Here is a 25,085-nt window from a genome sequence, read left to right on the forward strand (position 1 = left end):
ACAAGCACAAATACAAATAGAAATACCCCCAACGTCCAAAAAATAAAAGGTGGGTTGAGGCGTTGTTTGAGTCAGTGTCAGTTGCTGGGAGGAGAGGAAATAAAACATCATATGATTTATGATAGCCACAGGAGGGTTGTGTTACGTGCTATAATTTATGCTAATCACAGGATGTGTACAGCTCCAACTGACATCACGAGCAGGCCGATCATATTTTGCCACAACATGTGTGCAAAAACAGGCTCCTAAAGTTAGTTTAAGAAAACACGTGGATTATAGTCTGTTGTGCTGTATTTGTGTCAGAATACAATGACTTGTATAACTAGAGAATCTCCATTGAGAACTCAAGTAGCCTGCTTATAATTTCTCGAAGAAGGAAGTTGTGCTCTTGCTCTCTATCAGGGCTTTTCTTTGTCCTTTCGATTCACCACAAGGGAGGTCAGAGGTCAGGCACAGTGTCAGATCAGCAGTTGAGGAAATGGTGAAGATACTGTGTCTTGCTCAAGGTCTGCAAGATGAATGTGTGCTGATGTGGGCACTTGACAATGGGTTCTAAAACATAAAACTCATCATCTGGCCATATTGTTGAAAGAAAACAATACATTTTCAAACACTGGCAATGTAGCACAGAGTAAATTGTAGAGCAGAAATATTTCCATTTGCCTGCTTCATTTTTAGGCTTGTATTACAGTGCATTTGAACGTTGCACACCTTACAAAGCCCCTCAGGCTTGGTTTATGCATTTCTGTGTGGCTGGATGCCGTTGAAGTGATTGATGAAGCCCTTATGTTCTTTGGCATTCATGTTTGTCTCATGATTACTGACAACAAACTTGAACATTTGTATGTATCTCTTAACACTGACCAACATGCAAAAAAGCAGCTGTAACAGAACTAGCAGGTGCCGCAGCAGATTGTCACAATCAGCAGAGTCATTGTTAGAGTGTGTTTTCTTGTTGCCATCAGATAATTTGGGTTTTGCAGTTTTCACTGCACATTAAATGTAAAGCAAGAAATCAAATTTGCACAATTATTATTCAGTGCGTGTTGATACACCAAAGTTGTGTGCGCTGTTTGCGGTGAACAGCTTATGTTTTTAATATCACTGACACTAATGATGTATGCCTCCCCACATCTTTACCTGGAACATCTTGATAGCGCTAGCACACTTCATGTTACACATCATGTTTCATGACAACGATGTGATACATGCTCTTCGGGTTTTTGCAGAACGTGTGTCAACAGTAAGATACTGCTGTGATTGCAGTAATGAAAACATCAGCACCACTATTCCCTCTCCTCTCACCATCAACACATGTTTAGACAGTCGAAAGCTGGTCAGGTGTAAACCTACAGAGGTGTCGACAGGATCAGTTTTTAGGCCTTTGAAGGTCAGTATCACCATTACACGTCCACATAAATAGATTGTATTGCATATGTATGATGTAAAATTCTGAACATGTAGAAATCCATCTCACCTTTACTCGGCTTCACATGTAATAATGCATTAGATACTGGCTGCTCTCAATTTTCACCACAAATGATCCCAGGTATGTAGATGAATTCAGCCACAAATTCAATATTGGGTCTATAACATCTTAAGCAGGAATGTTAAGATATTAGAAGCTGTGGTCTCTCATTCTCACAGAGGTCAGATGGTAATGGCCTAAATGATTATACTGGAGGGGAGTAGATATGCTACATGCACACACACACACACACACACTAACCATAGCCTTCTGTGATTGGTAAGGTGCCCCCGGTGTGGATTTGCTGTTGTGATCCACCACAGTGCTGAAGCACCTGCCATGTGTTTCCCTGGACGGCCTCTGATTAAAAGTGATGGCTCTGGAGCGTGAGGCTGTTCCAGCGATCAGAGCACCAATCTATTCTTCAGCAGTGTGTAGACTCTCGCTCTGCGCTGCCTAAGCGCCTCCAGGGCCTTCTCTCCTGGAACTGGCTCTGGGTGTGAATCATTACAAATGATATGCCCTGCAACATCAGGAGGAAGATGGCTGGGGAAGGACGTGGGGCTGGGGATTGCAGGCTGAGAATGGTTTTAATGTGAGGGGAGCCGCTTGTCATGTTGGATGCTTGAAAGCAAGAGGCTGCAGTCAATCCAGCTCTGCAACAGTCTGAGGTCTAATGCTAGAAGTGCCGCCTGAGCAGCTCTAATAGAGCAGGTGTTGTGTTGCTGGGAAAGTATTAGGGTAGGCTGTTGTGAAGCCGGTGTAATTTCCATGGGACGTCCAGATTTTTACTACGTAGAAGTGCATCAAGTTAATGAAGCTTCAGACACAGAAAATTAGCAGAGAAATGAATTGCACCACCAAAGTGAGGTCAATTTGCACAGATAAATCCATGAAGAACAGTGGAGTGCATCATTGGAACTGCTCTGCTTGCACTGATGAGCAGGTTAATTGCCCATTTTGTTTATTGTGAGAAAGATGACTGAAACCAATTTTCCCCCGATGCATATCCCAACCGTATGTGCTGGAAAAAAATCAACTATAACTCCAAAACTCCAACGAGAAACTTGGTAATGAAGATGATGCTAAGGCTCTCATACAGAACAAATACAAAGAGACAAAAAAAGACACAGAAAAGCAGATCTCAGATCATAAGTGGGGGCCACATTGTCAACTATGCCAGGTTGAGAGAGATTCCGTTGTTGCCATCAAAACAACACTGTAGCCTTGCCCGCGGCCCAGAACCCATCACAGCCGAGCACAATGATACCGGCTGCTCGCTGGAAATGCATTTTAACGGCATCTCTTCAGATGATCCAGAAGCCAGATGTCACTGGCTTCTTAATAACTTTCTAGAGGCTAGTTCTGGTCACTGTGGCAATTACCTTTATGTCAGGCCTCTAAAAGATATGTCTACCCACGGGACAAGCAGGCAGCCAGCTCCATAATGCTCATTACAGATGAATGTCAAGGCTGATTCATTCTGACTCTGTGTGTGGCGTGCTGGCTTTCAGACCACTGTCAGTATTTAGGTTCTACTAATACCTCTGGATAGCACTGAATGACACTACATTAAATCAAATATACAGAACATGTAGTATTATCATTATCATTATCATTTATTTACAAAAATAGCAGTAAAAACATTGAAAAAGTTGCAAATAAAATCATTTTCACGGACACATACAAAGAAATACATACAAGATGTTCATGAAACATAGAGCCATTTACTGTCTGTATATAATTGGTTTTCTGTGAAAAGACTGTTAAATTAAAGGAAGCACTTTTGCAATAACAATATTTTGCAGTTAATACCACAACCAAGGTGCACAGACAGAGAGTTTTTGACACACATAAAAGAAGGTGACAAGACGATTTGGTGCAATAATTGCTTGTGTAGTAAGATAAAAGGCGGTATATGTATAGGTATTTTACTCAAGGCTGCCTCAAGTATAAAAAAACATTTTTCTCCTCTGATATAAGACTGAACTGCCTGTCATTGACTGAAGTGATTGACAGATGAACTTTCCAAAACACAGTTTTCCTAACATTTATGCTGATACACATATTAATGAGGGAAATTCATGGTATATTGTATTGACCCTTTTTTAGGCCAACCCATATTGATAAATCTGATTTTGAATATGAATTTTCTAACATAAATGCATAACAAACAATCATTTCTGATATGGATCTTACATTTTTTAGAATCGTAACTAAGATGTGTTGACATTTTACAGCTGTAAAATAAACTTTTCTGTACTCTCAGGAGATCAAACAATGTAATGTTGATCCTGTTTCTAAATTACTTGCTATACTGACATTTCTAGTCGCTCATCAGACAAGTAATAGGACAAGTAATATCAGCCCACTCAGTCTATGTGGTCTGATCTAAAATTAGCCAGGCCAAAACTCTGTCAGCCAAAGTGTTTTTTGCACATTTTATTTAATACATTTTGTGCAAATGAGTTTAATATTCAAAGTTAAACTGAATATGATAGATTTGCCAGCCTGCCTTGTTAATAATCTTATTTGCTCAATAGCCCCCCATCTTTACTTTCAGCCAAGTGCGCATTTGAATTTAACTCAAAGTTTAAATTACTTTATTCACAATACAATAAAAAATGTGATGCCCTTGACACATACATTACCTCTTGCAAGAAAACCTCACAATGAAATGCTTCGCTGTTGCTTCTGCGATAACAGAGGTGTAAATTATAGTTATGCAACGCTCTACCTGTCAGTGGTGATGCAAAATTATAATGATTAATAAGTATAAGAAATCGCAACTTAATAGTTGCTATATTGAGAGAGAGAGAGAGCTCTAAATGCTGTTTCAGAGGGGAAATATCAGCCATAAGCAGCTTCACTATAAAAAACTTTGCTCATACTGGTGGATATCCATTAAAACAGCATTTATAGTTGACCTACCTTTATGCTTACTGTCGACTAAGCGTGCTCTTTTATAAGGCGGATATACCTTTGACTGCTGTGGTATATAGATGATCTGTCTTTGCTTTGGGGTGTGAGGTCCTAGCTCCTCTCTTTTTTTTTGTTGTTTAGGACGTACAGGAAAAGGAAGAGGCTAAACCACACAGGCAGATATCTGCAACGTTTGCCACTTCACCTACACTTTGCCTTGTGCTGTTGAAATGAGGTCTGGTGTTTTCAGCTCCATAAGTCTGCAGTTATTATCATAATAATGTCTTGTTTCAAGTCGCCCCGAAATGCCTCTAGCACGGCAGCACCGATTAAGAAATCTTAATTAAGCTTTTGTAGATTCTCCTTCATCAGACCTTGCCTCTTTTTTTTCTCCACAGCATCTTGTACAAAAACTCGGTTTCCTTTAGTCTGTTTTTAAGAGACAGCACTTCCGCCTAAATGAACGAGGTGTGTTAGTGTGTGTGTGTGTGTGTGTGTGTGTTGTGTGTGTGCGTGTGTGTGTGTGTGTGTGTGTGTGTTGGTGCTGCGTGTGTGCAGGGAGACAGCGAGAGAGAAAGAAACCAAAGCCTATGTGTCAGTGCAAGCTTTCAAGTTCCCAGTGCTTCATCTCTCTCGGGGCATTTAAGTATAAGATATCCCTTTGCTGATCCCCTTGTTGTCACAGCAATTTCCCCAGTTGCTCATCATACTTAAACTGCTCTCTCATTTCCATTATAATCATCCCATACAAAGCTCACCTGAGATTTACACTGAAAGACAAAATTTGGTTTCACCTCTGAAGCTGCGCTGCATGACACTCAATGTGTAACGGATATAACAGCTCGGGCTGGTGGGAAGACGAGTGCCACATCTTCTTTGTTCACAGCGGTGAAGAAATTTTCCTGTTGGGAGCCCGCAGTCGCAGAGATTTTATGTTCAGCATCGCCTGTTATTGTGATGTTGTAAGAGTCAAATCAAATTAACAGCTGAGCTCACACAAGGTATTACTAAGTGGCGGTATCAGTGAGGGAATACTGCCACTGGAATTGGTTGATTAAGTGACTGTGGATGTGAGGAGCTACATAGAGGGGAATTATTACAGTGTTGCCTCATTCATCCATGTTTACAGGGAGCAACTGTCTTAATTAAGCATTGTGAGTGCTGATAGATGAGCCAGACTCTCTGGCCGTGGGAGACATTGATTTCACATTACGTATCCAGATAGCCGAGCCATTACATCCTGTTTGCTACATTAAGGTGTTACTACTGTCTCTGACATAAGCAGCCTAGTTAAGAGAAGCTCTAATTAGAAGATACACAGATGCACAATATAAGATGTATGTAGCACTTTCTACATGTTGAATGGATATGTTTATAGGAATGTGAGTGTGACAAAAAAAAGTTTGTTAGCTTTGTACACATGTGCCTCAGTTGAGCTTACAGCAAAATTATAATTAGTCTGGAAGTAGTGCGCAGCAGCTCAGTGAGACTTCAGCCGCTGCTCTGTGCTTTCAACATCTGCTTCTCTCAGTGATCCCTACAACCGGGCCTGGGGAAAGCCGGCACTACTAATTACTAATAAAACTAGCTAAGCTTATTGCCGTGAATTATTAAAGCTTTATCTGAAGTGGACCAGGAATCGCTCCTGAAGCTAAAAGGCTTTGAGGTACAAGGTGGGGGGGGGGATCACAGTTCATTGCTGCGTCTGGATTAGCACTTAGCGCATACTTTGCCATACTAGCGTAGAAGCCTGTTTTATTGTTGCGAACCATTACAAGCTAAAGTTCATATGCTTGGGTGTATAAGAATAGCACTGCTGATGTGGGACCAGCTCAAATGTTAAGTCCAGAGGATTTTTATTGTCGTGTAATCGGTCAAGTACTAAAATATTAGAAGCCTTATGCAAATATGAGCCCAGTTGGAGTTTATCAGTGCATCCTTTTTACTGCATTTCATCATCTTTGGTGCTACTAGTGTCTGTGCATAGTTTCATTACATGCAATTAAATCCCAAGTTTGTGTACTTTTATTTGCACTTTTTACCTTTGCATGCTTTTAGTTTAACTTAAGTTACATTTGCACAGTGATTAATGTAATACAATTACTACAAACACCGTTTTCATGTGCTTATATACTGGAACTACAACTACAACAAATCTGTTTTTAACTAAAGCCTCTCTACCATAATTCAAACTCCTTTGACCAACCTTACCCTCTTTCTCTTTCATCCTGGTTGCTGTGAAGGAATGCCCAGGCAATGCCATTCACACACTCATGCCAGCATCCTCAGTCTTACTCACACAAAAACATGCTTAACATTGTATAAACAAGGGATTATCTACTGAAGTTAAAGACAAAAGGTCCTTTGCTTGGATCAGTGTTTTAGTCAGCCCCATGGCTCAAACAGAAAAAGTTGTGTATTTCATTAAAGCAACGCTATGTAAGATTTGGTATTTGTGCGATTATGCGCCCCCAGTTGCAATACCACTATGGAAAATATGGACAGCTATACGTGTGGATTTATTATAATTACATTCCTTATGATCAAAAACTAGAAAGTTTTTTAGAAAGAAACAACTTTGCTAACACAGTCAAACATCAAGCAAGTACAACAACAAAAAGACACAGCAAGCCCGTTAATATTACTTACTAGTAACAGCATGAAGGCCAGCTCGCCATCTGTCTGCAGCCTTTTATTTCATGAGCGCCGACGACTAAAGGCCTGTCCGAAATTTACTCTTGTCTGTTAGCTTCTTGCCCAGTCACTCTCTCCTTTTCTCTTTTTAGCTTCCTCCGTCAATGTCCTCTTGGGTCTCTTTGTCTCTGCCACGCTTGCAGAGGCTCCTGAGCCCCAGTCACATTGCCCACCAGCTCCGCTCCCAGTTAGCATTCCCAACTGGCTCCCCCTTGAACTGGGCCTGAATACATCCCCTCCTACCGCTGGTCCAAAGCTCCTTTGCTAGCAGTATAAATATACCAACACTCCCCTGGTGCTTTGAGCTTCCTAACTAACTTTAGCAAATAGTAAAGCATTCTATCAATCAGGAAAGTCTATAAATCACTAAGGCACCAGAGGGAAAACCAGAACATTTTTCTCCATAAAATATGATCCAGTTTCACCAAAATCAATGACATACTTGGTGGTGTGTGGAAATATATATAGGAATAAAAAGGGAAGGGGAAGAGGGAAAGCTAGACTGTCTCTCAGCTTCGGAGGTGCTGGTAGGCAGGTTTTCTTTTACCTTTGGACAGAGCCAGGCTAGCTGTTAGCTGCGAAGCTAAGCTAAATGGCTGCTCTCTCAAGCTTCATGATTACCCTACAGACACTGCCTTATCGTCTAACTCTCTGTAAGACAGTTATTTCCCAAAATATCAAACCATTCCTTTAACTTCAAAATGGTCATTTCCTTTGTAATAAATGCAATTGCATTGTTTCTGGGGTTCTTTTTGTGTAAATTTATAATGTCTTATTTCCAAGGTTGGATTACAGTCGGATATTTCTCCTCTTCTTTAGCGCTGAAGGGCTTTTCTTTATCCTCAGTGCTGCTGTTGCATTTTTACAGTGCAATCACCAGAGATAAGTGGTCAATTAATGTTGAATTTAGATTTTCTGTTAGATGCCTTGTCTGTAAAAGGTATCGCTGCCCATGTAAACTACTTTCTACTTTTTCTGAACGAACTAAGGACATTAAATGCATCACTGTCTGTGCACCAGTGGATTTTTTCTGTGAAAAAAGCAACTCTATAATATTTGGGTATAGGTTGTATAATTATTGTGTTACATTGATCAGCAACAAATTATTGCACAATTATATTATTATTTCAAAAATCATATAAATATGTAATTTAAATAAATTATTTAATTTAATTTTTCTGTGTACCTTTGCTCTGTTATCTCTGAAGGTCACATGCAGGAAAGTGCATGGAGGAGCAACAGAGCTCATCGAGTGGGGCGACACTGATAATGAACAGAAGATTTCTCCCACGGGGGCCAGTCCACGGATCCTCAACCCCCTGCGTTTGTTTGCCAGGGGCTCCCCCGGGTTTAAGAGCAACATGAGGGAAATTACATATTTACAGAACATGGAGGACTTCTGGGACTGGTTATCTAACCAGACAGATGTTCAGGGTGCACAAGCCAGAACTAAACGCAGGCCCATCGTCAAGACTGGCAAGTTCAAAAAGATGTTCGGGTGGGGGGACTTCCACTCCAACATCAAGACGGTCAAACTCAACCTGCTAATCACAGGGAAGATCGTGGACCACGGGAACGGCACCTTTAGCGTTTACTTTCGCCACAACTCCACAGGCATGGGGAACGTGTCGGTCAGCCTGGTGCCACCCTCCAAGGTGGTGGAGTTTGAGATTGCCCAGCAGTCCACGCTGGAGACCAAAGACACCAAATCATTCAACTGCCGCATTGAGTACGAGAAGACGGATCGCAACAAGAAGACTGCCCTGTGCAGCTTTGACCCGTCCAAAGTGTGCTATCAGGAGCATACGCAGAGCCATGTGTCCTGGCTGTGCTCAAAACCCTTCAAAGTCATATGCATCTATATAGCCTTTTACAGTGTAGACTATAAACTGGTGCAGAAGGTATGCCCTGACTATAACTACCATAGCGACACACCCTACTCCTCCACAGGATGATCTAGCTGTTGTTAGTGTGCATCAACCTTTTGTTTGATCTTCAAAAAATTTAAATGTCAATCTCTAAGCTCCTTGTCCCGAAATACCTAAATACCTGAGATATGTTGCAGGAAGTGCAACTTATAATGGGACACACTCTGGAGGGATTTGATGCATTGTTACAAAACTTTTGTAAATACTGCAAATGAGTATACAGCTCTAACACTCAAGATAGTTAGGTGTCCAGGGACTTGGTTTTAGGGGTTGATTTGGGAGCTAGCTACCAAGCCTGGGTGACTCCTCCCTATCACAACAGCACATGTTCTCTGTAAACCACTGGTATAATTAGCATGTTGTCCAGATGTTTTCTTCAAGGCTAGACCATAGGCAAGCAGCCTCCCAGTTGGAAGTGCACACTGACTTCTGTGCCAGTGCTGCATTGATGCTAACATTGTATAACATTCTCCTCACCTCAACCAGTTATGGGATGAAATATGAATCGTGTTAATTATTACAATACTAAGACATTTGAATTGTTGTTCAACGGGGCATAAAATTAGATATTTCACATTTGAAACATCTCTATAATTTGACTGATTAGTCAAAATGATTTGTTCATTGCATTTGAAGTAGACTTAACATCCATTTGTACCTGATAACAGAACACAAGGCAGGACGGTGTCTACTATTTTAGATTAGTTTGATCGATGGGTATTTTTTCAAGTAGCTCTGAATAATTGATATGGCATTACAATCTCTTTTATCTCTTTTAGGGAGTGAAATAAAGTGAATTGATTATGTGCCCATGACAAAATAAATTGATCCGACACATCTAATCCAAAGGCAAGCAGAAAGTATAATCATAAATCATTACACATACATATGTAGGTACTCATCCATGTATAACCTGGCTGCTGCCTTGTGTGCTCCTTAAAATGTGTTGGTTTTCTGCAGCAATCATCATAAGGCATGTGTATGCTAAACTAGTCTGAAATCCAACATCTGTGTTTGCAGGATGCACTTTGAGGCATCAGCCTGCTGAAGGGGCCCCGCAGTGGATTAATGTGTCAGGAGAGGCGGGGGGAAAGTGATAATTGCAGGACAGGTGGATTTAGTGAGTCTGGCAGACAATTATCAGCACTTTGTCATGGTCCTGCCACCAGCCCTGACATTACCTGTCTTTAATAGGCTTTAATTAGCCTGGGAAATTTCATTTACCTAAGACCAAGAGTGGAGAAACCAAAAGGGGAAAAAAAAGGGAAAAATACACAATCCGTCTGGAATTATAATGAGAAATGGGACTAAATTTGAAAATGTCAAGACATTTCCCGATTGTACAGCAGGCTTAAGTTGACTGACTTTTGTGTAAAAGTGGATAACATCCAGTCTTGTTGTAAGTGGTGTAATGTGCTTTGACTTAGCAATCACTAAAACAGTTTTGAAAGGTTCTGTTGAAAACCATCAACACATTAAATGTCATAAGTTGTGTTGACTGCGTATATCCAGGGTTTTTAGGCTAGGGCGTGTGCCACTAACTTATCACATGGCGATTATTTCGGTCAGTGTTACGTTATTTGCTGTATCTCATGTCTTTCCCCATCAGCTGTAAATGACCCTGTCACATTATACACATCAGGAGAGGTGTATGATAAGGAAATTACTAAATCCGAATTGATCTATGTTGATGTTTTAGTTCTACTCTTTTGTGCAAATGCTGTGTATTAACATGTAACTCTAAAACTAAATGTGTTTACTTATGGCTTCAGAGTAAACAATGCCAATTTATTCTAATTTTCCAGAGAAATATATGAATAAGTATACTGTTCCTTATTTTTGGTGTTTGTTAAGCAATATCATGTAGATGATATAGATGTCATATTTATTGCTTCTTGTTATAGATTGCTTTGATTTCCATTTTTGTAATCCTTGCAGATTGTACCTTTTTTGATTTCCTGCTTGCTTAATCTTGTTTAAACAGTTTCCTCTGTAAAATAGGAAATAAGAGCACTGCTGTGTGTATAGTGTAAGTAAAACTGTTCATTTTGGAATATTTGATTTCAGCTGGGGTTCATTTTGTTAAAATGAAATTGTAAAGATCAATTTAGGTTTTTATGGCATTAAACCTTATTTGAACTTGGCTCACAGCATATTGTCACACTGACTCAGCCCAGGTCTGTCGGTGCTCACAGTTGTCTCGTTTCATTCCTACAAGGACTTCTCAACAGGATAAACACACCATTTTAAGAGTTACATTTCGGTGTAGCTTTTTAATGGGCAATAAATCTGTGTCCACAGGCGTGGATGATACCAGAGGTACACCTCAGGGAGCACATCCATTTTGCTGTGGCCATCAGGGACAGGGGTCTTTTCATTCGCTTCCATTACTCTTATCTGATCAGGGTGAGGCACCCACTCCTTAGGCATCAAGTCACACCAGGCTTTCCAGCGGCACACATCCTTGGAAGACTAAGAGGAATGTTAACATACATTTCACTTTTCATGATTTCCAGTGCTGAAATGATTTATTATTGGACACTCAAATAATTAACAACTTTCAACTTGTTAGCTAATTGCCCATTTTATACACTCATCTGACACTTAACACCAATAATTATGTATTTTTATATAAAATTAAAAAAAATTGAATTACCTCTTTAGGAAATGTAGTATGCAGTACAGTAATGCAGTAGTGTTCAAACCAATAATACCATTTCAAGTGACATTTATTTTAGTGCAGAAGGGGCAACAATTCACTTCATCATCAGGGGGGTAAATGCAGGTTTAAATTCTTTTTTGAGACTCTGGATTGGGAATACTAATTGGAAAATGCTAAGAGTGTAACACAGCAACAACACATGTCACATTTGGATATGCTGATCAGCTGTTTCTGCAAAAACATCCATACATCCTTTTTCCAGCCAAAATCCATCCAGGGAAACAAAGGAAGCTACATCCTCAAGTGTACCAGTCTGAGGAAAGCACAGCAGTTCAAAAACTGTTCATGTTATCATTCACTTCTTCATGGTGGGAATGGTGGTGAGTTAGCACTCTACTGCAGCCTCACTTTGTCATTTGGACAAGGGTATTTTCACATAAAATTTTTACCAAGCCTCTATTTATATTCAAGCATCTAAAGGTTCTGACCCGCAGTGTCACTGTTCACTGCTTCTTTAACAATCTCATTTCCTGCGAACAAATTTCCGATTGTGACGATGCCACTGCAGGCATCTGCTCTTTCAAGCATCTCAGTTAGTGAAGGAAAGTGAAAGAGGAAGATAAAAGGTTGGAGAGGCGTCCTAAAGCATAGATGGTATCAGGTCTTTTCCTAGGATCTGTGCTGAGAGGGGCGGACGAGGATCAGCAAGCTGCTGATGAAGACGTCTCTGTTCCAGCAAGAGAGCAGCCTTGCGTTCGCTTTAATTAGCGCTTGTTCCGAGCATTCACACATAAAACAAGGGGAGAAATGTCTTTCATGCAGTGTAAAAAGGTTCAACATTAAACATGTTGCTATGATAATGAAGTTTAAGCACATTTTCCTTTGATTATCATGGTGGTGTTGTTTTCTAATCTTCCATTTAAAAGAAAACCACTGGAGAGATGGAGGAAAATAAAAAAAAATAAAAAAAATAAATCACCTCAGCCTGACATCCACATCCATTAACATGACCATTAAAAAGAAAGCGTAGATAATAATCACCCTTCCTCAAACGGAAATTCCTGTCACAGTGATTTAAACAATCTCCAGTTTAAAAAATAAATAAAATAATCCTGGGCTACTTCAGACTGCTGGAAAATGGTTTAATGGGTTAATGCAGGCATTCTTGCAGACAACAACTTCATCTTTTTTGCTTCCAAACAAGAGTTTTCAACATCTCAACATGACGCTGAATGATGAGTAATATCATCTAAAAATGATGCTACTCTTTTAATTTACAAAATCCTCTGAAGTGTCGGTCACACCACACTACATACGAGACGGACTGAATAAACATGACAACCCCCCATTCAAACACAGATAACATTGCCAGTAGAAGTGATGCTCAGCATCCTACATATATCCAAGCATGTTAGAGGAAGTTTTTGCACATACTCAATTCATTTAATTCTGCACAAATATGTCAGATAATTGCAGAAAATAAATTGTTAAAACAAAATTGGTACTTGGACACTTTCTTTGACAATAACATGACCATGCATTAGTCTCTCCACTTTTAGTTAACCACAATATATTGAGAATATATAATATTTGAAAGTTGGCGATACTAAGGACAGAAATTCTCAAAATTGAATCTAACAGTTCAGACGTATGATCTGGAATATGTCATTCAAATGGGAGACTGAGTAAATACTTCCATATACTTCCAATGTTTTAATATATTAGGGCCAAAGTATAGACACTTTTCCGTCTTACAAGTATTATAAGGTTTGACACTGGGTCTTCATAATGGCAGATTACAATTTTTCCCCACAAATATGCAATAGACTTTCTTGTACACTGGTCTTCTGAAGATGGTTCAACTGTCATTTACATAGAAATGGTGCCATCAATATGGGGCATACACATCTTTTAAAAAGTGTAAAGAACTGACCTTGCACTGAAAGTGTTCATGCTTTTTAATGTCTAGTCACAAAACGGGCTAAACATTACAAATATATAATATTTCCCATTTAGTTAAACCTTTGTTACGTTCCTATAGAACTCCATATCAAAATGACTATTCATGGGAACTAGTGCAACCTGGAGGAGGCCTGGTCTTTGTGACAAGGCAGGCACAGAGTAAAATAGACAAAGTACTCTAGAGCAGCTCCAGAGCAATGGCAGATATATTAAGGCCATTTTCAAAATTACAGGAAAAAAACAGTAGCAGACAGCTTGACTTGCTACCCGGGCTGAATAGAATTCAGTTGGGGCAGCAAAGCAAGCAAGCAAGACCAATTTTACCAATTTTTTCCCAATCCACTGATGTCAGTCGTCCACGTGCCAGCCTCACCACATCCCTGGCCAGAATGCTCCACTCTTCTTTATTCAAGTGTGTTCAGTTTTGGTGGAAATAAGAGTGGTACCCTCGCTAGTCCTTCCTTTGTAAACCCATGCTTCACACCTCCAGTAAAGTTCTGGGGCACAGTCAGGCAGTCAGGACTGTTTTAGACGCTTTCTGGGAAGACCAAAGGGTGGGCACTGTGCTGAAGCCAGGGCACGAAAGGCCTCGGCTACCAAGTGAGGATGGGATTGGATCATTGACTTCCAGCCTGCAGTCTCCATTATATCCGTAGCATGACTGTAAGCACAGGCAAAATGAAGTTAACACTCAGACATGACAATGTGCACATTAAAAATCAATAAACATAAATGAGCTCGTAATGACAAAGCAAATAAGGGGGACTTGTTTTTTTGAGTTGCATGATAAACTTGAAAAGGACCATTAGTGCTTTCTGTGCATAGGTTGCAGTTACTGTAGAATCAGAACGTCTTCATATGTTGAATACAACAAAGACGGAAATAAGTTTAACATTTCAAGGTGCCCCGTGACAACACACTACATCATCGGAAAGAAAAACTTCCATAGCGACCACCTCCCTTCTTTTTAAAATTCTGCAAATATTCCATTTCCAGGGTTTATCCAGGTATAGGTCTATTAATAACTCGGATACAAAGATAGGAAGCTTCAAACTGAAAAGGCAAATAGCACTCTGTCTGCCTGGGCTAAAACAATGAATTCTAATGCATCTGGTAGGGAGAAGAGATAAGAGTGTGTTATTAATCTTGTGTCACATATATCAGCTAATTACATACTTGCTATTCCAGTTCTTTCCATCTTTACAGCCCAGCTGTCTCAGGACACTGCACCTATGGCAAAGAGATAAAAAGGTAAGCATTCAGGGCTGGTAAACAGAAATGGCAGCAGGAATTTATCACTGGAGGTTTTTTTTTATTTTGCGATACTTGCCTGTTGATAAAATCTATGGCTTGTGCTTTGAGCTGCTCGGCACTGTGCAAGTCTGCTAGGATGAGGGTGTCGGCCACATTCTCCACTGAAAGGCTGTTGCACAAGGCCTCTTCACACATGACCTTTAAACGCTCGAGAGCATACTGGGGATGGGGAGGTGGGGGGCAAGAGGGGGGGCACAAAAAGCCATGGTTACACCCTGGATGCTAAGTGGATCCTCTTGGTTTGAGGTTTTGTCCTAACTATTCTGAAATAATGACACGTAAAAGCTACAGATGCAAAACCTTTTTAATGATTACGACTCTACTAGAAATGACCAGCATCCAAAATGTCCGACCAGCAGAAGGAATTCAATAAAAATGGATGAAGTGTATTTGGCTAAACATTATCACTATACTGATACATTAGATGTGACTCCTGTGAATATATATTACAAATGTATAATTATGGAAAAATGTATTCTTATATAGGGTTTAGCTATATAAAATGTGGTGCTGTTTTCTCCTGGATTTTTTTTAAATGTGATGAGATTCGAGATGTACTGTAGGTAAAACTCACTCACTGGATCAAGATTAGCTTGCTGCGCTCCAATACCTTGTTATCAGTGACAAAAGGACTTAAAATTCAGAATGAGGCAGTAAGTGAACATGGATGAGATGGAAAGATGAAAGTCCGTACTGTGCTAGTCATTGTTTACTCGTTCTTAAAATGATGGATAAAAACCTATTTTGAGGTCACAATGACCTTTGCGTCAGAGGGGTCTCACAAACTCAGTGTCTGACCAGCTGTGAAATATGCTCATCACTTCTTACGTAATGGTCAAAAGCATGTTATGTGAGGTCACAGTGACCTTGACCTTTGACCACCATAATCTGACCACTTCATCCTTAAATCCAAGTGGATGTTTATGCCAAATTTGAAGAACTTTCCTCGACATGTTCCTGAGATATCGCGTTCACAAGAATGGGACATACGCAGGGAAAACCTGAAAAACACGATGTCATCTCTGTCGTGGAGACATAAAACCAGGAAGTACCCATTTTCCGACAAATGCATATGATTTTTCACCTTAGCAATAACTGGGATGGTTTTGGGAGGAGGGAAGTAAGGTTATCCTATAATCCTATTTCAGTAACACGCTACGAATGGGGCAACCAACATATGTTTTATAGTTTATCAATACTGAGATAATGTTGCATAAGATGTGAGGTACAGTGAGGTTTAACATACATATGTCATCTGTTTTCTTATATCTTTAACGAGCGTATACTACTAAGCCTGTATGATTGCTATCACTGTTGTACAGCCTGGGTCAGGTTAAAGCCTTCGTCAGAATTAAGGGTCGTCCACTAGTAAGGAGCAATTGTTCTTGGTTTGCACAACCCTTCAGAGTAGGGCGGGTCATGACTTCGCTGTCCTGGGGAAAAAATGCCGAACGGGACACTGCTGGGAAACAAGGTTCTGTTTCGGGGCTAATAAATTATGTGGTATTGGATTGATGCACAAACACGCAAACTTGCCAATACTGCTTTTTAGGCAGTAGTGGAGGATTTTCTGATGCTGGTATCTGTATAACTCTAGTGTTTAGTGACATGATATTATTAATTTGACATTATACCCCATGGTGATACACAAATCTGAAACAAAACATTTAATGAAATGTAAAATCAAAGTCTAATCTTTTCATTATTTTAATAGAATTGATAGGCCCAAGTGTTAAACAAACCCTAGTTCTTTGTTGGAAATGAGAGTTGCATCCCAAAATAATTTCAGGGTTGGGCGGGTGGATAGCACACAGATTTCTCAGATAACATTTATGCATGGCATTTAACTTGCAAAATAATGAAAATAAGTGGCCAAAGGCAAAACTGAAGGTGGATGTTTGCCCAGGTTTCAATTACTTACTTTATCTGCAGCTGCCAGCAAATTGTCTGCCATCTTCTCCAGGTTAGGGGCCTTTCCTGTATATATGAAGCCCATCATTTCCTTAAAGACATCTGGGTCTACGTCACTGATGTCGACACGGTTCTGGAAGGAAAAAAAAAAAAGACTTTACTGTATGACTCATTTGAACTTATGTTAGAATAAGTGTTAGGGTGACAAAGCATTTTGAGCAATACATATTGTACATGTAAGAAGTGTAGCAATGTGCCATAGTGGACCAAAATGAACTACTGAGAAAAAGTAACATGACTCATAACAAGAAAATGTTTTAGCCATTATTCTCACCTTTTTACTCTCCTCCATTTCGTGTTCAAACATAGCATTAAAGACAGGTGACCTTGCTGTTGAAGAAATAAATTGAAAAATTAAAAATAGAATGACCAGTCAACAACCTAAGCATATTAGCACACCAAATCAAATCAGTATTAATACCTACGGACATTGTGTTATGTGACAAACAAAGCAGCTTTGATTAAACAGCATAAGACACTAAGACACAAAAAAAAAAATCATCATCGTCATCAAAACATCAGTATTGAACTATGGCAGTTTTAAAATCTGCCAAAACCCGTATAATCCACATAGTCAGCATTTCCCCCTGACCACTGCAGCTGCCACTGTGTCTAATGGAGACAAGCTAGAGAGGCGAGGCAGTCTCTCAATCTCCTGGATCCTACAGTCATCTGGGTCAGGCAGGGCCAAGCAGGGGTTTTGGAGTGGATTAGCACCGGCTGCAGAACTAGGCCGCAACAAATCAAGCCAGGAATACAAACCCTCCGTACCCTTTTGAGGTGCTTATGGCTTTCCATGAGAGGCCATTAAGAAAAAGGCACTTTTTTTGGGGGGGGGTGTAACATGCTAGGGGCCCTTACCTGCAAGGATGGATTTGTGGGCTTTGAACTCCTGCCCTCCGACGTAGAGGCTGCAGTCTGTGAAGCGTGAACACTCCCACAGGTTACCCAGGTCATCAGACAGCTGACACTCTGGTACCTTCAGCATGTTCATGTTGGACTGGCCTGAAATGTTAACGGAATCCTGGACAACGCTTACCTGTACATGAGAAACACAGAATCACAGAGAGAACAACACAGTGAAGGCTAGGCTAAACATCAACAACAAATCCAGCAGAAAATATCTCTTAACGCATTGGAGAACAATCTCATTTGTGATTTAAATTGCTAATTTAAAATGTTTTTCAGGTGGGGAATCTACAGTGGGAAGAATCTAGCAAAAAAGAGGACCACTTGAAACCAAAATTAACTTTGCTGAAACACCTAATTGATGACAAAAGGCATTTTGTCTTCAATTTGAGTATAATTTGTTTATCAAAGTGGCAATTTCCCTGAAATTGTTGAATCTTTTTGGAACTGATGTCTGGCACTGTCTGGCCCTGACAGTATTCAGCCAATTGCATTTGCATCAAAATTCACTGACACTTCATTTAACTTGTCCCTTGAAAGAACATTTTAGGAGACATTTATTCTTCTTGACACGATGAATTCAATTATTTTGAAAACAAGCATCATTGTAAATGATTTAGGATGGAGGAAGCATTTTATTTTCTAAGAGGTTAATGTCATCTGAAGCAAATGCCAGCAGTATGTCTGTACTTAAATGGCACTAGAGCTTACACTCAGGTGTAAACTGGTCGTGACAGGAATTAGGAGACTCTAGCCTTGATTCACTTAAGGTTACATTGGGGGAATAAACATTTCAAAAACAGTGATGTGATTTTAAAGCTTTCATAAAAGATCCTTTGCATGCCAAATACAACACAACCACAGCTCAACAACATGGCGCTGGTGGTAGGAGACAAAACTGAGTAATTGCAATGAAAAGAAACGCACTAATGCAATTTTTCAATTACTTCCAATCAATGGAATTTGCATTTGAAACTTGAGTCTATTCAGTGGGTATATGAACATTTTTAGCACATCTACGCATAGTGTCAACAAAACAACCAAATCAAAAAACAAGCTGTGTGACATATAGTAGAGTTTTTTGGGGCTTATTTAGGACAGCTCAAGATGGACATGAAAGAGGGAGAAAGAGAGGGGATAACACGCAGCGTAGAGCCACAGGTCAGAGTTGAACTCATGTCCACTGCAGCAAGGACTCAGCCTTGGTACGTGGTGGGCCAGCTCTACCAGGTGAGCTACCAGGGCACCACCAAGTACAAAGCCTCTTTGCGCCTGTTATGGATGTTTAAATCACACTTATGCCCATAAATTATGTATGATTACTCATTAGCAAACGTATCAATCACTCAGACTCCTGCTAGTGTCTCTAATAATTCACCTCCAAACCTAAAATCCTTTCTAGTCCAAATAACATTAAACCAGCAAACCAAAAAATGAGACAGAAGTGAGAGACCGCAGTGTTCTGTGGACAGACGGAATACGGATGAGAGAGGGAATGTGTGCCAGCCAAATCGATGATTTTCCAAAATGAATAACTGACCAAGTCAAGTCCCATTTACCAATCAAAATGTTTTTGTGTATAGTTCCATACACAATCTTACACAATTACCGCGAGTAGAGCTGACAAAAGTGTGGCTCTGTTAAAATAACATTACCACATTCATAAATAAAAAGACTGTAACCCTTATCAGTTTATAAAATACTAAAGGAAAACAGTATTTACCTCACAGAACAGGGTGAGCTTGTCATCTGGTAAGAGTCCATTGGCTTCATCAAGGAGGAAATCTCTCCTTATAAATTTTTTGAAGCCCCAGTCTTTGCCTTGGACAAATCTATATGCTCTTTGGCTTTCTGTAACAAGAAGAACATCTCCGATATTTATTCTCAAGTTGGAAAAATGAATAAAAGGAACATCAAATATGTTAGTATAACTGGGGGTGATGACTTTCTGATGGCTTGTACTCACCCATCGCTTTTGTCTCCTCTCTTTTAGCGTTCAACAAAGAAAACTTGAACTTTGCTCTGACTTCACTTTTTGGACAACTAACAAGAAGTAAATACAATGACAGATAATCTTTGCTTTCATCATCAAGTCCCTTTGGATTGACTCGCAGACACCTGAAAAGTGAACAGACAATACAACACATCAGTAACGTTTAATACTACTTTTATCACTTTAGTCAAAACACAAGACTATGACGAGCCTCTCAGGGGAAAACCTCTTTTCCTTTGAGAGACTCTGAGTAATTATCACTTGTTTGCAGAGTTCCCACACAATGACATTCATGTTTGGTCTTAAGGAAATTCAAGGACATGAAACTGGATGTGAACATATATGGCAGATCGATAAATCCAAAAACCTAAATATTGCAATATTAGTAAGCATGAATGTGATTTTCCAACTCTTAAGACCTACAATTATTCACAAGGATTTTCACACTCTACAGAAACTACTAACCATTTCATCTTGTCATTAGGGCCAGAGGAGAAGGTTGAGCTCTTCAACACCTCCCCCATTTCTTCTCTGCAAAAACTAAAGTTGTTTATGGTCCACATGTAGGAAAATTTCACGACTTTGACCTTAGAATCAGAAGAAGAAACATGCAGAACCATTAGAACAAACCTCTTTTTTTCCTTTTACATTTTGAAAATACGGTAAAATAAAAAAATAAAAATAAAACAAAAAGGAAAAAGAAGAAATGTATAACTTGACATTATACTTTGACTGCCCATCCTATACATTTGAATTTGAGTCATACCAATACGGTACAAGACCTTTTGGCCAAAGACATTTTGAATATATAAAATAATACAATTAATGATGGCTGAATTCAATGAGTTGAGAGAGAGCAATACCTGTGTGTAACACCAGCTCTCTGCCACAGGTCCACTTGACATCTCCCCAGGGGGAGGAGGGGTGGGAACCCGTGACATCACTGGCTTCGGGGTACCACTCACTCTCGTCCTGAAAGCACTAATCATTCCAAGAAAACAAGGAGTAACATTATTTTTGCGCAAATTAACAACATAAATTACATTCACCTCAACAACTTAAACCACCTGATCAGAAGAAGACTGACACAAATAACAATAATAATAATCAAGATGGAAAAATTCTTCACGATTTGAATCTGCCAATCAAAACCAAATGTGATGCAACAAAAATAGTCTGCATTCTTACTTTATCTTGAGGTTTTGTAATTTACTGACATCAAATTTTAGAATTTAGTTTAGCCATGGGATAGGAGGAAACAGTCAATCCTTTATACTGCATACATACAATACATGTTCTTACTACATAGTAAATCATGCGGTTTGTGTAAAAAGTAAAACCCAGTGCCTACTGAAATGTAGAATGCAGTAACGACACAACTTCTTCCATTCCACAATCCTATGTATCCATTTAGATGCCCATTGTCACAGCTTAAGCACGGCTATACGCAGACGAATTTATTTCAAGTGTGTAAATGGAAGAAATAAATGTGAAAACAAGGACATAAGCAAAAAAACAACAACCAATTAAAATTACAATGTTGACATATTGCATTCAAGGCTGTGTGTAAGCAGTCAGGGCTGTTAAAAAAAAGCTAATAAAGAGAACAACAACTGATGCTGCGGTCAACTTGCATGTCCTTGAAGGCAAAACAATGTACATTAAAAAAAGGACAGAGTAACAATGTTTTACATTTGCTTGAAAACAAAAGGCAGGTGCACATATAAACACTGTGCAAGGTCTTGCTTGCTGTAATGATTCCCCCGGTTCATATTGTACTGATAATAGCCCTTCCTGGTGCACTTTCAATGCAAGGGATGGAAATTCAGGAACAGAATGAAGCGGAGGAATGCTTACTACAAGTACAACCAGTTTGACCACTCACAGACTTCAACTGTGAACCTATGCTTTCATTTCCCAACACTTTCCAAACACCTCAGACTAAAGGAGCTCTAGATAAATCCTGCAAATCAACTGGCTATCCTGTTCAATTTAAAACTTTTGAACGCCCATCAGAAATTAACCACACTAGAGTGACACTGAAACCTTGTCTGAAGGTGAAACTCACTCAATAAAAGGACAGACAGACCAAACATTCTTAGGTCTACTAGTAGGACAAAACCCTGTCGTATTTATGTTTCATGAAAAGTACTATTATGGCTCAATTTGTTGAGTTTTCCATATTATCTGTTTTTATTATCTGTACGAGTACAACGTGAGCTCCTCTCCTTTGCATACATGAATAACATTTGCCTTCTAGTGAATTTCACATGGAGGATCATAATATAAACATGATTTTGCATACACAATATACATTTAAACTTTTAAAAAGTCTCACAAGACAGTAAAGGTGGCATGCTATTTTGCGCAAATGTGGACAGGAGTGAGTTGGTTTGCCACTTGTGTGATCATGTGCAGATTCTCACAACTTTAGTCTGTAACCGATTCTTTTTGTAAATGAACACAATACATACGGACTGCTTTCTAGAGAAGTATTACAATGGGCCGCAGGATGGGTTACAAAGAAATTCTTCCATGTAGCAAATGCATCAAATGTTACTTGCTCTGGAAGTAAATATAAAAATTAAAATATATCAAACTAACTTTATTATTTGGTATGAACTGCCTAGGGTGTGAGATTGCTTACATCTAAGCACCACCTCCTTCCTAGGGTGTAACCAAGGCGACAAAAGCAGCATCGTAGTAACACAGCCAGCGCTCACTGCGCTCCCTCCCCCTCTCAATTTTAATGATGATTTATAAATAATCATTGTAGTCCATAGTTGATGGAACCTTAGCTACTATTTAATAAATAATGTCATTTTGTGCAATGAGCCATGTACTTGTCAGTGTTTTTTATGCCCATTTGCCCATAATAAAATCAGATGGGCGGTGGGGCTTGGAGATTTTGCTCAATTTTTAGGGACCTCAAGCCTCCACAGTTTGGGAAGCTCGAACGTTGACAGTTGCAAACACACGGTGGAAAAAAACCCTTCTCATATCACACAGTTGACTAACTGGTGAGGTGAATCTGGCAGTTGCTTGACAGCACTGTTTAGTACAGTAATCCCACTCAGGTTCAGGCTAGGTTATGGCCAGCAAGCCTGGGCAGATAATTGTGATTACAACCAAATGCATGTTGTCTCAGTCATATGACATACATGTACAAACATGCCAATGTCATTTCACTAAGGCAACTTAAGCAACTTCTAAGACCGCAGTATCCCAAGGCCAACGCAAAAACAGACTTTTTCCACAAACACAACAGGATTTGCAAACGTTTTCCGTTCCATCCACACCTGACACTAAGAGGACACATCCCCTTTTGGAGTGTCACTACATTTCATTTAATCTTTCTCATGAAGTGAAGTTCATATCAAAGCCTCTAAACCCCTGTCATCCCTCTGATCAAGTCATCTCAGAGTAAGGTATTTCCTCTTAATCTTAAAAAAAAAAAAAAAAAAGTATAAACTTGGTCCAGAATGTTGAATTTTTGGACAACTGGCAAATGAGCATACAGGCAAAAACCTGTAAGTATTTGTATCTTTACTTCTGAAATATACTTTACGCAGACTGTGTACATACTGTACATAAACAAACACATGGCTTGACGTAAGAACTGCAAAAAAAGAAAGTGTCTCCATGGCAAGAAGACATGAAGACAGAGAAGGGACGACACTGTTCCCCAGAGTTCAACTTCTTTCTGTTTGTCCCACCATGTGATTTACAATATTTATAAGTAAAACTTGTGTACACACACACACAGGAACATGTGTGTGATATACCGTGTAACTACTGTGTGTGTATCCACTGGGCCACTTGTTTCCTGCCTTTTTCTTGGATTACACTGAAATCTTTCTTTAAAATTCTATTTAAGGCTGAAAATATATACATTTTGAGACAATGTGCACTCGTGACCATGCAAACGGGGACTATACATGGTCATTTTGTGTCTTTTGCTTATAAATCACATGAATACTGCACAAACAGACCCGCAGGTCCAACAGCTGAACCACCTTTAGCCATTCCGGCTAAATATGAAGTCTGAATAACGCAGCATGAGAAAGGAAAAAAATTAAGTCGTCTCATCACCTCTTGAATGGTTGAAATGTACAAAGATGCAGCTTTTCTAAGTTATCACAGGATCCTTCATGGCCCCATCTTCATGTACCACTCTAAAATGAAACAAAAAACAAAACAAAAAAACAGACATCAGGCTCAGAAAAAGGACTAAAAACTAATTAAAGTTAGCCCCTTGCTACTGAAGCATCTGGCAATAAAGCATCAGCTCTCACAACAAACAAGGCCTGTCAAATCTACAAATACACAAACACCACCACTGAAACCACAGCTTTGGAAACCAAGTCAACAATGCCACGTTATTAAATACTAAGAGCACCAGTTAAACGTTAATATACATCAGATTGATAGCCCACATTGGTGGTGTAGGCCTTACATTGCTATGTTAAATGTGTTAATTGAATTGGTGTTGCTTTATCGTATAGCCTAGCCTGTAATTGACTGCTCGGCCTAGAAGCCGGTCGGTTAAATCAGCCAACTCAAGATTCACCTGCAACTTTGTTTGGCCTTTATGCAACAGAAAGGATGCTATGAGAGCAGGCGGCTAGTTTGCATTTAGTTGAAAGTTGAAAACGATCGTATCTTGAATGAGCTGCCACAGCTTACTTTAGCCCCACATGCTACTCGAGGTGTACGCGGATGTGACTACTCCTTAATGTATTAAAAAATAAAAGAAATAACACCGAAATCACCAGAAAGCAACAGCTCAATGTTAGCGAGACAGCAGCTAAAGTGACAACACTTCATTTCCCCCCCAAAAAAAAAAAAACACTCAAGTACTGCTTCCCCGGACATTTTAGCTGGTTTACCAAAAGAATAAAGGAGTAGTGAAATAAAACTATTTTAAAAAATCAGTCAGTGAATTCCGTATGCAGCTAACTTACGCTAACACTAAGATTAATGTTAACTTCACTTCAGACCGCAAAACGTAAGCTAACACAGACGAGCTAGCTCCAACACACAACATGTCTCCAACACAATCCGTCCACACACAATCAGGCTGACTTACATTTTAGTTACGTTACGCCTCTGTCGCGACAAAAACTAGCTACGGATACCTCGAGTAAACTGGTAATGTGCCCGTTCAGACACCGCATTTAAAAAAAAAAAAAAAAAACCCAAAAGGGCCTCCGCTGATCCCCTGTGACAGGATGCCTAGCACCGACCCAGAGCTAACAGGAA

At 39.6% G+C, this 25,085-nt stretch overlaps 2 protein-coding genes across 4 annotated transcripts; one reads left to right on the forward strand and one right to left on the reverse strand.

The window, feature by feature from the left end:
* Positions 1-5,211: 5,211 nt before the first annotated feature.
* Positions 5,212-11,129, forward strand: nxph2a (neurexophilin 2a). The gene is made up of 2 exons (XM_035676871.1): positions 5,212-5,352; positions 8,293-11,129. Exons 1-2 carry the CDS (start codon positions 5,212-5,214, stop codon positions 9,037-9,039), a joined length of 888 nt encoding a protein of 295 aa, XP_035532764.1. The 3' UTR covers positions 9,040-11,129.
* A 1,670-nt stretch (positions 11,130-12,799) lies between these two features.
* spopla (speckle type BTB/POZ protein like a) lies at positions 12,800-25,058 on the reverse strand. 3 transcript variants are annotated; one of them, XM_035676589.1, is made up of 12 exons: positions 24,913-25,058; positions 23,916-23,998; positions 20,687-20,804; positions 20,289-20,410; positions 19,797-19,948; positions 19,554-19,681; positions 17,783-17,960; positions 17,196-17,251; positions 16,872-16,994; positions 14,967-15,109; positions 14,813-14,866; positions 12,800-14,297 (listed from the first exon to the last, which is right to left on the reverse strand). In XM_035676589.1, the coding sequence occupies exons 3-12, from the start codon at positions 20,762-20,764 to the stop codon at positions 14,153-14,155; spliced, it is 1,179 nt and encodes a 392-aa protein (XP_035532482.1). In that variant the 5' UTR covers positions 20,765-20,804; positions 23,916-23,998; positions 24,913-25,058; the 3' UTR covers positions 12,800-14,152. The 3 variants fall into 3 exon arrangements, with proteins under 3 accessions (XP_035532482.1, XP_035532481.1, XP_035532480.1); XM_035676588.1 differs by lacking the exon at positions 24,913-25,058 and adding an exon at positions 24,788-24,806 and having other exon boundaries at positions 14,153-14,297; XM_035676587.1 differs by lacking the exon at positions 24,913-25,058 and adding an exon at positions 24,394-24,701 and having other exon boundaries at positions 14,153-14,297.
* Between the last annotated feature and the right edge of the window lie 27 nt (positions 25,059-25,085).

Source organism: Morone saxatilis, unplaced genomic scaffold (assembly GCF_004916995.1).
Source record: "Morone saxatilis isolate NCDOM2014 unplaced genomic scaffold, NCSU_SB_2.0 Contig5, whole genome shotgun sequence".
Classification (NCBI taxonomy): Eukaryota; Metazoa; Chordata; class Actinopteri; family Moronidae; genus Morone; species Morone saxatilis.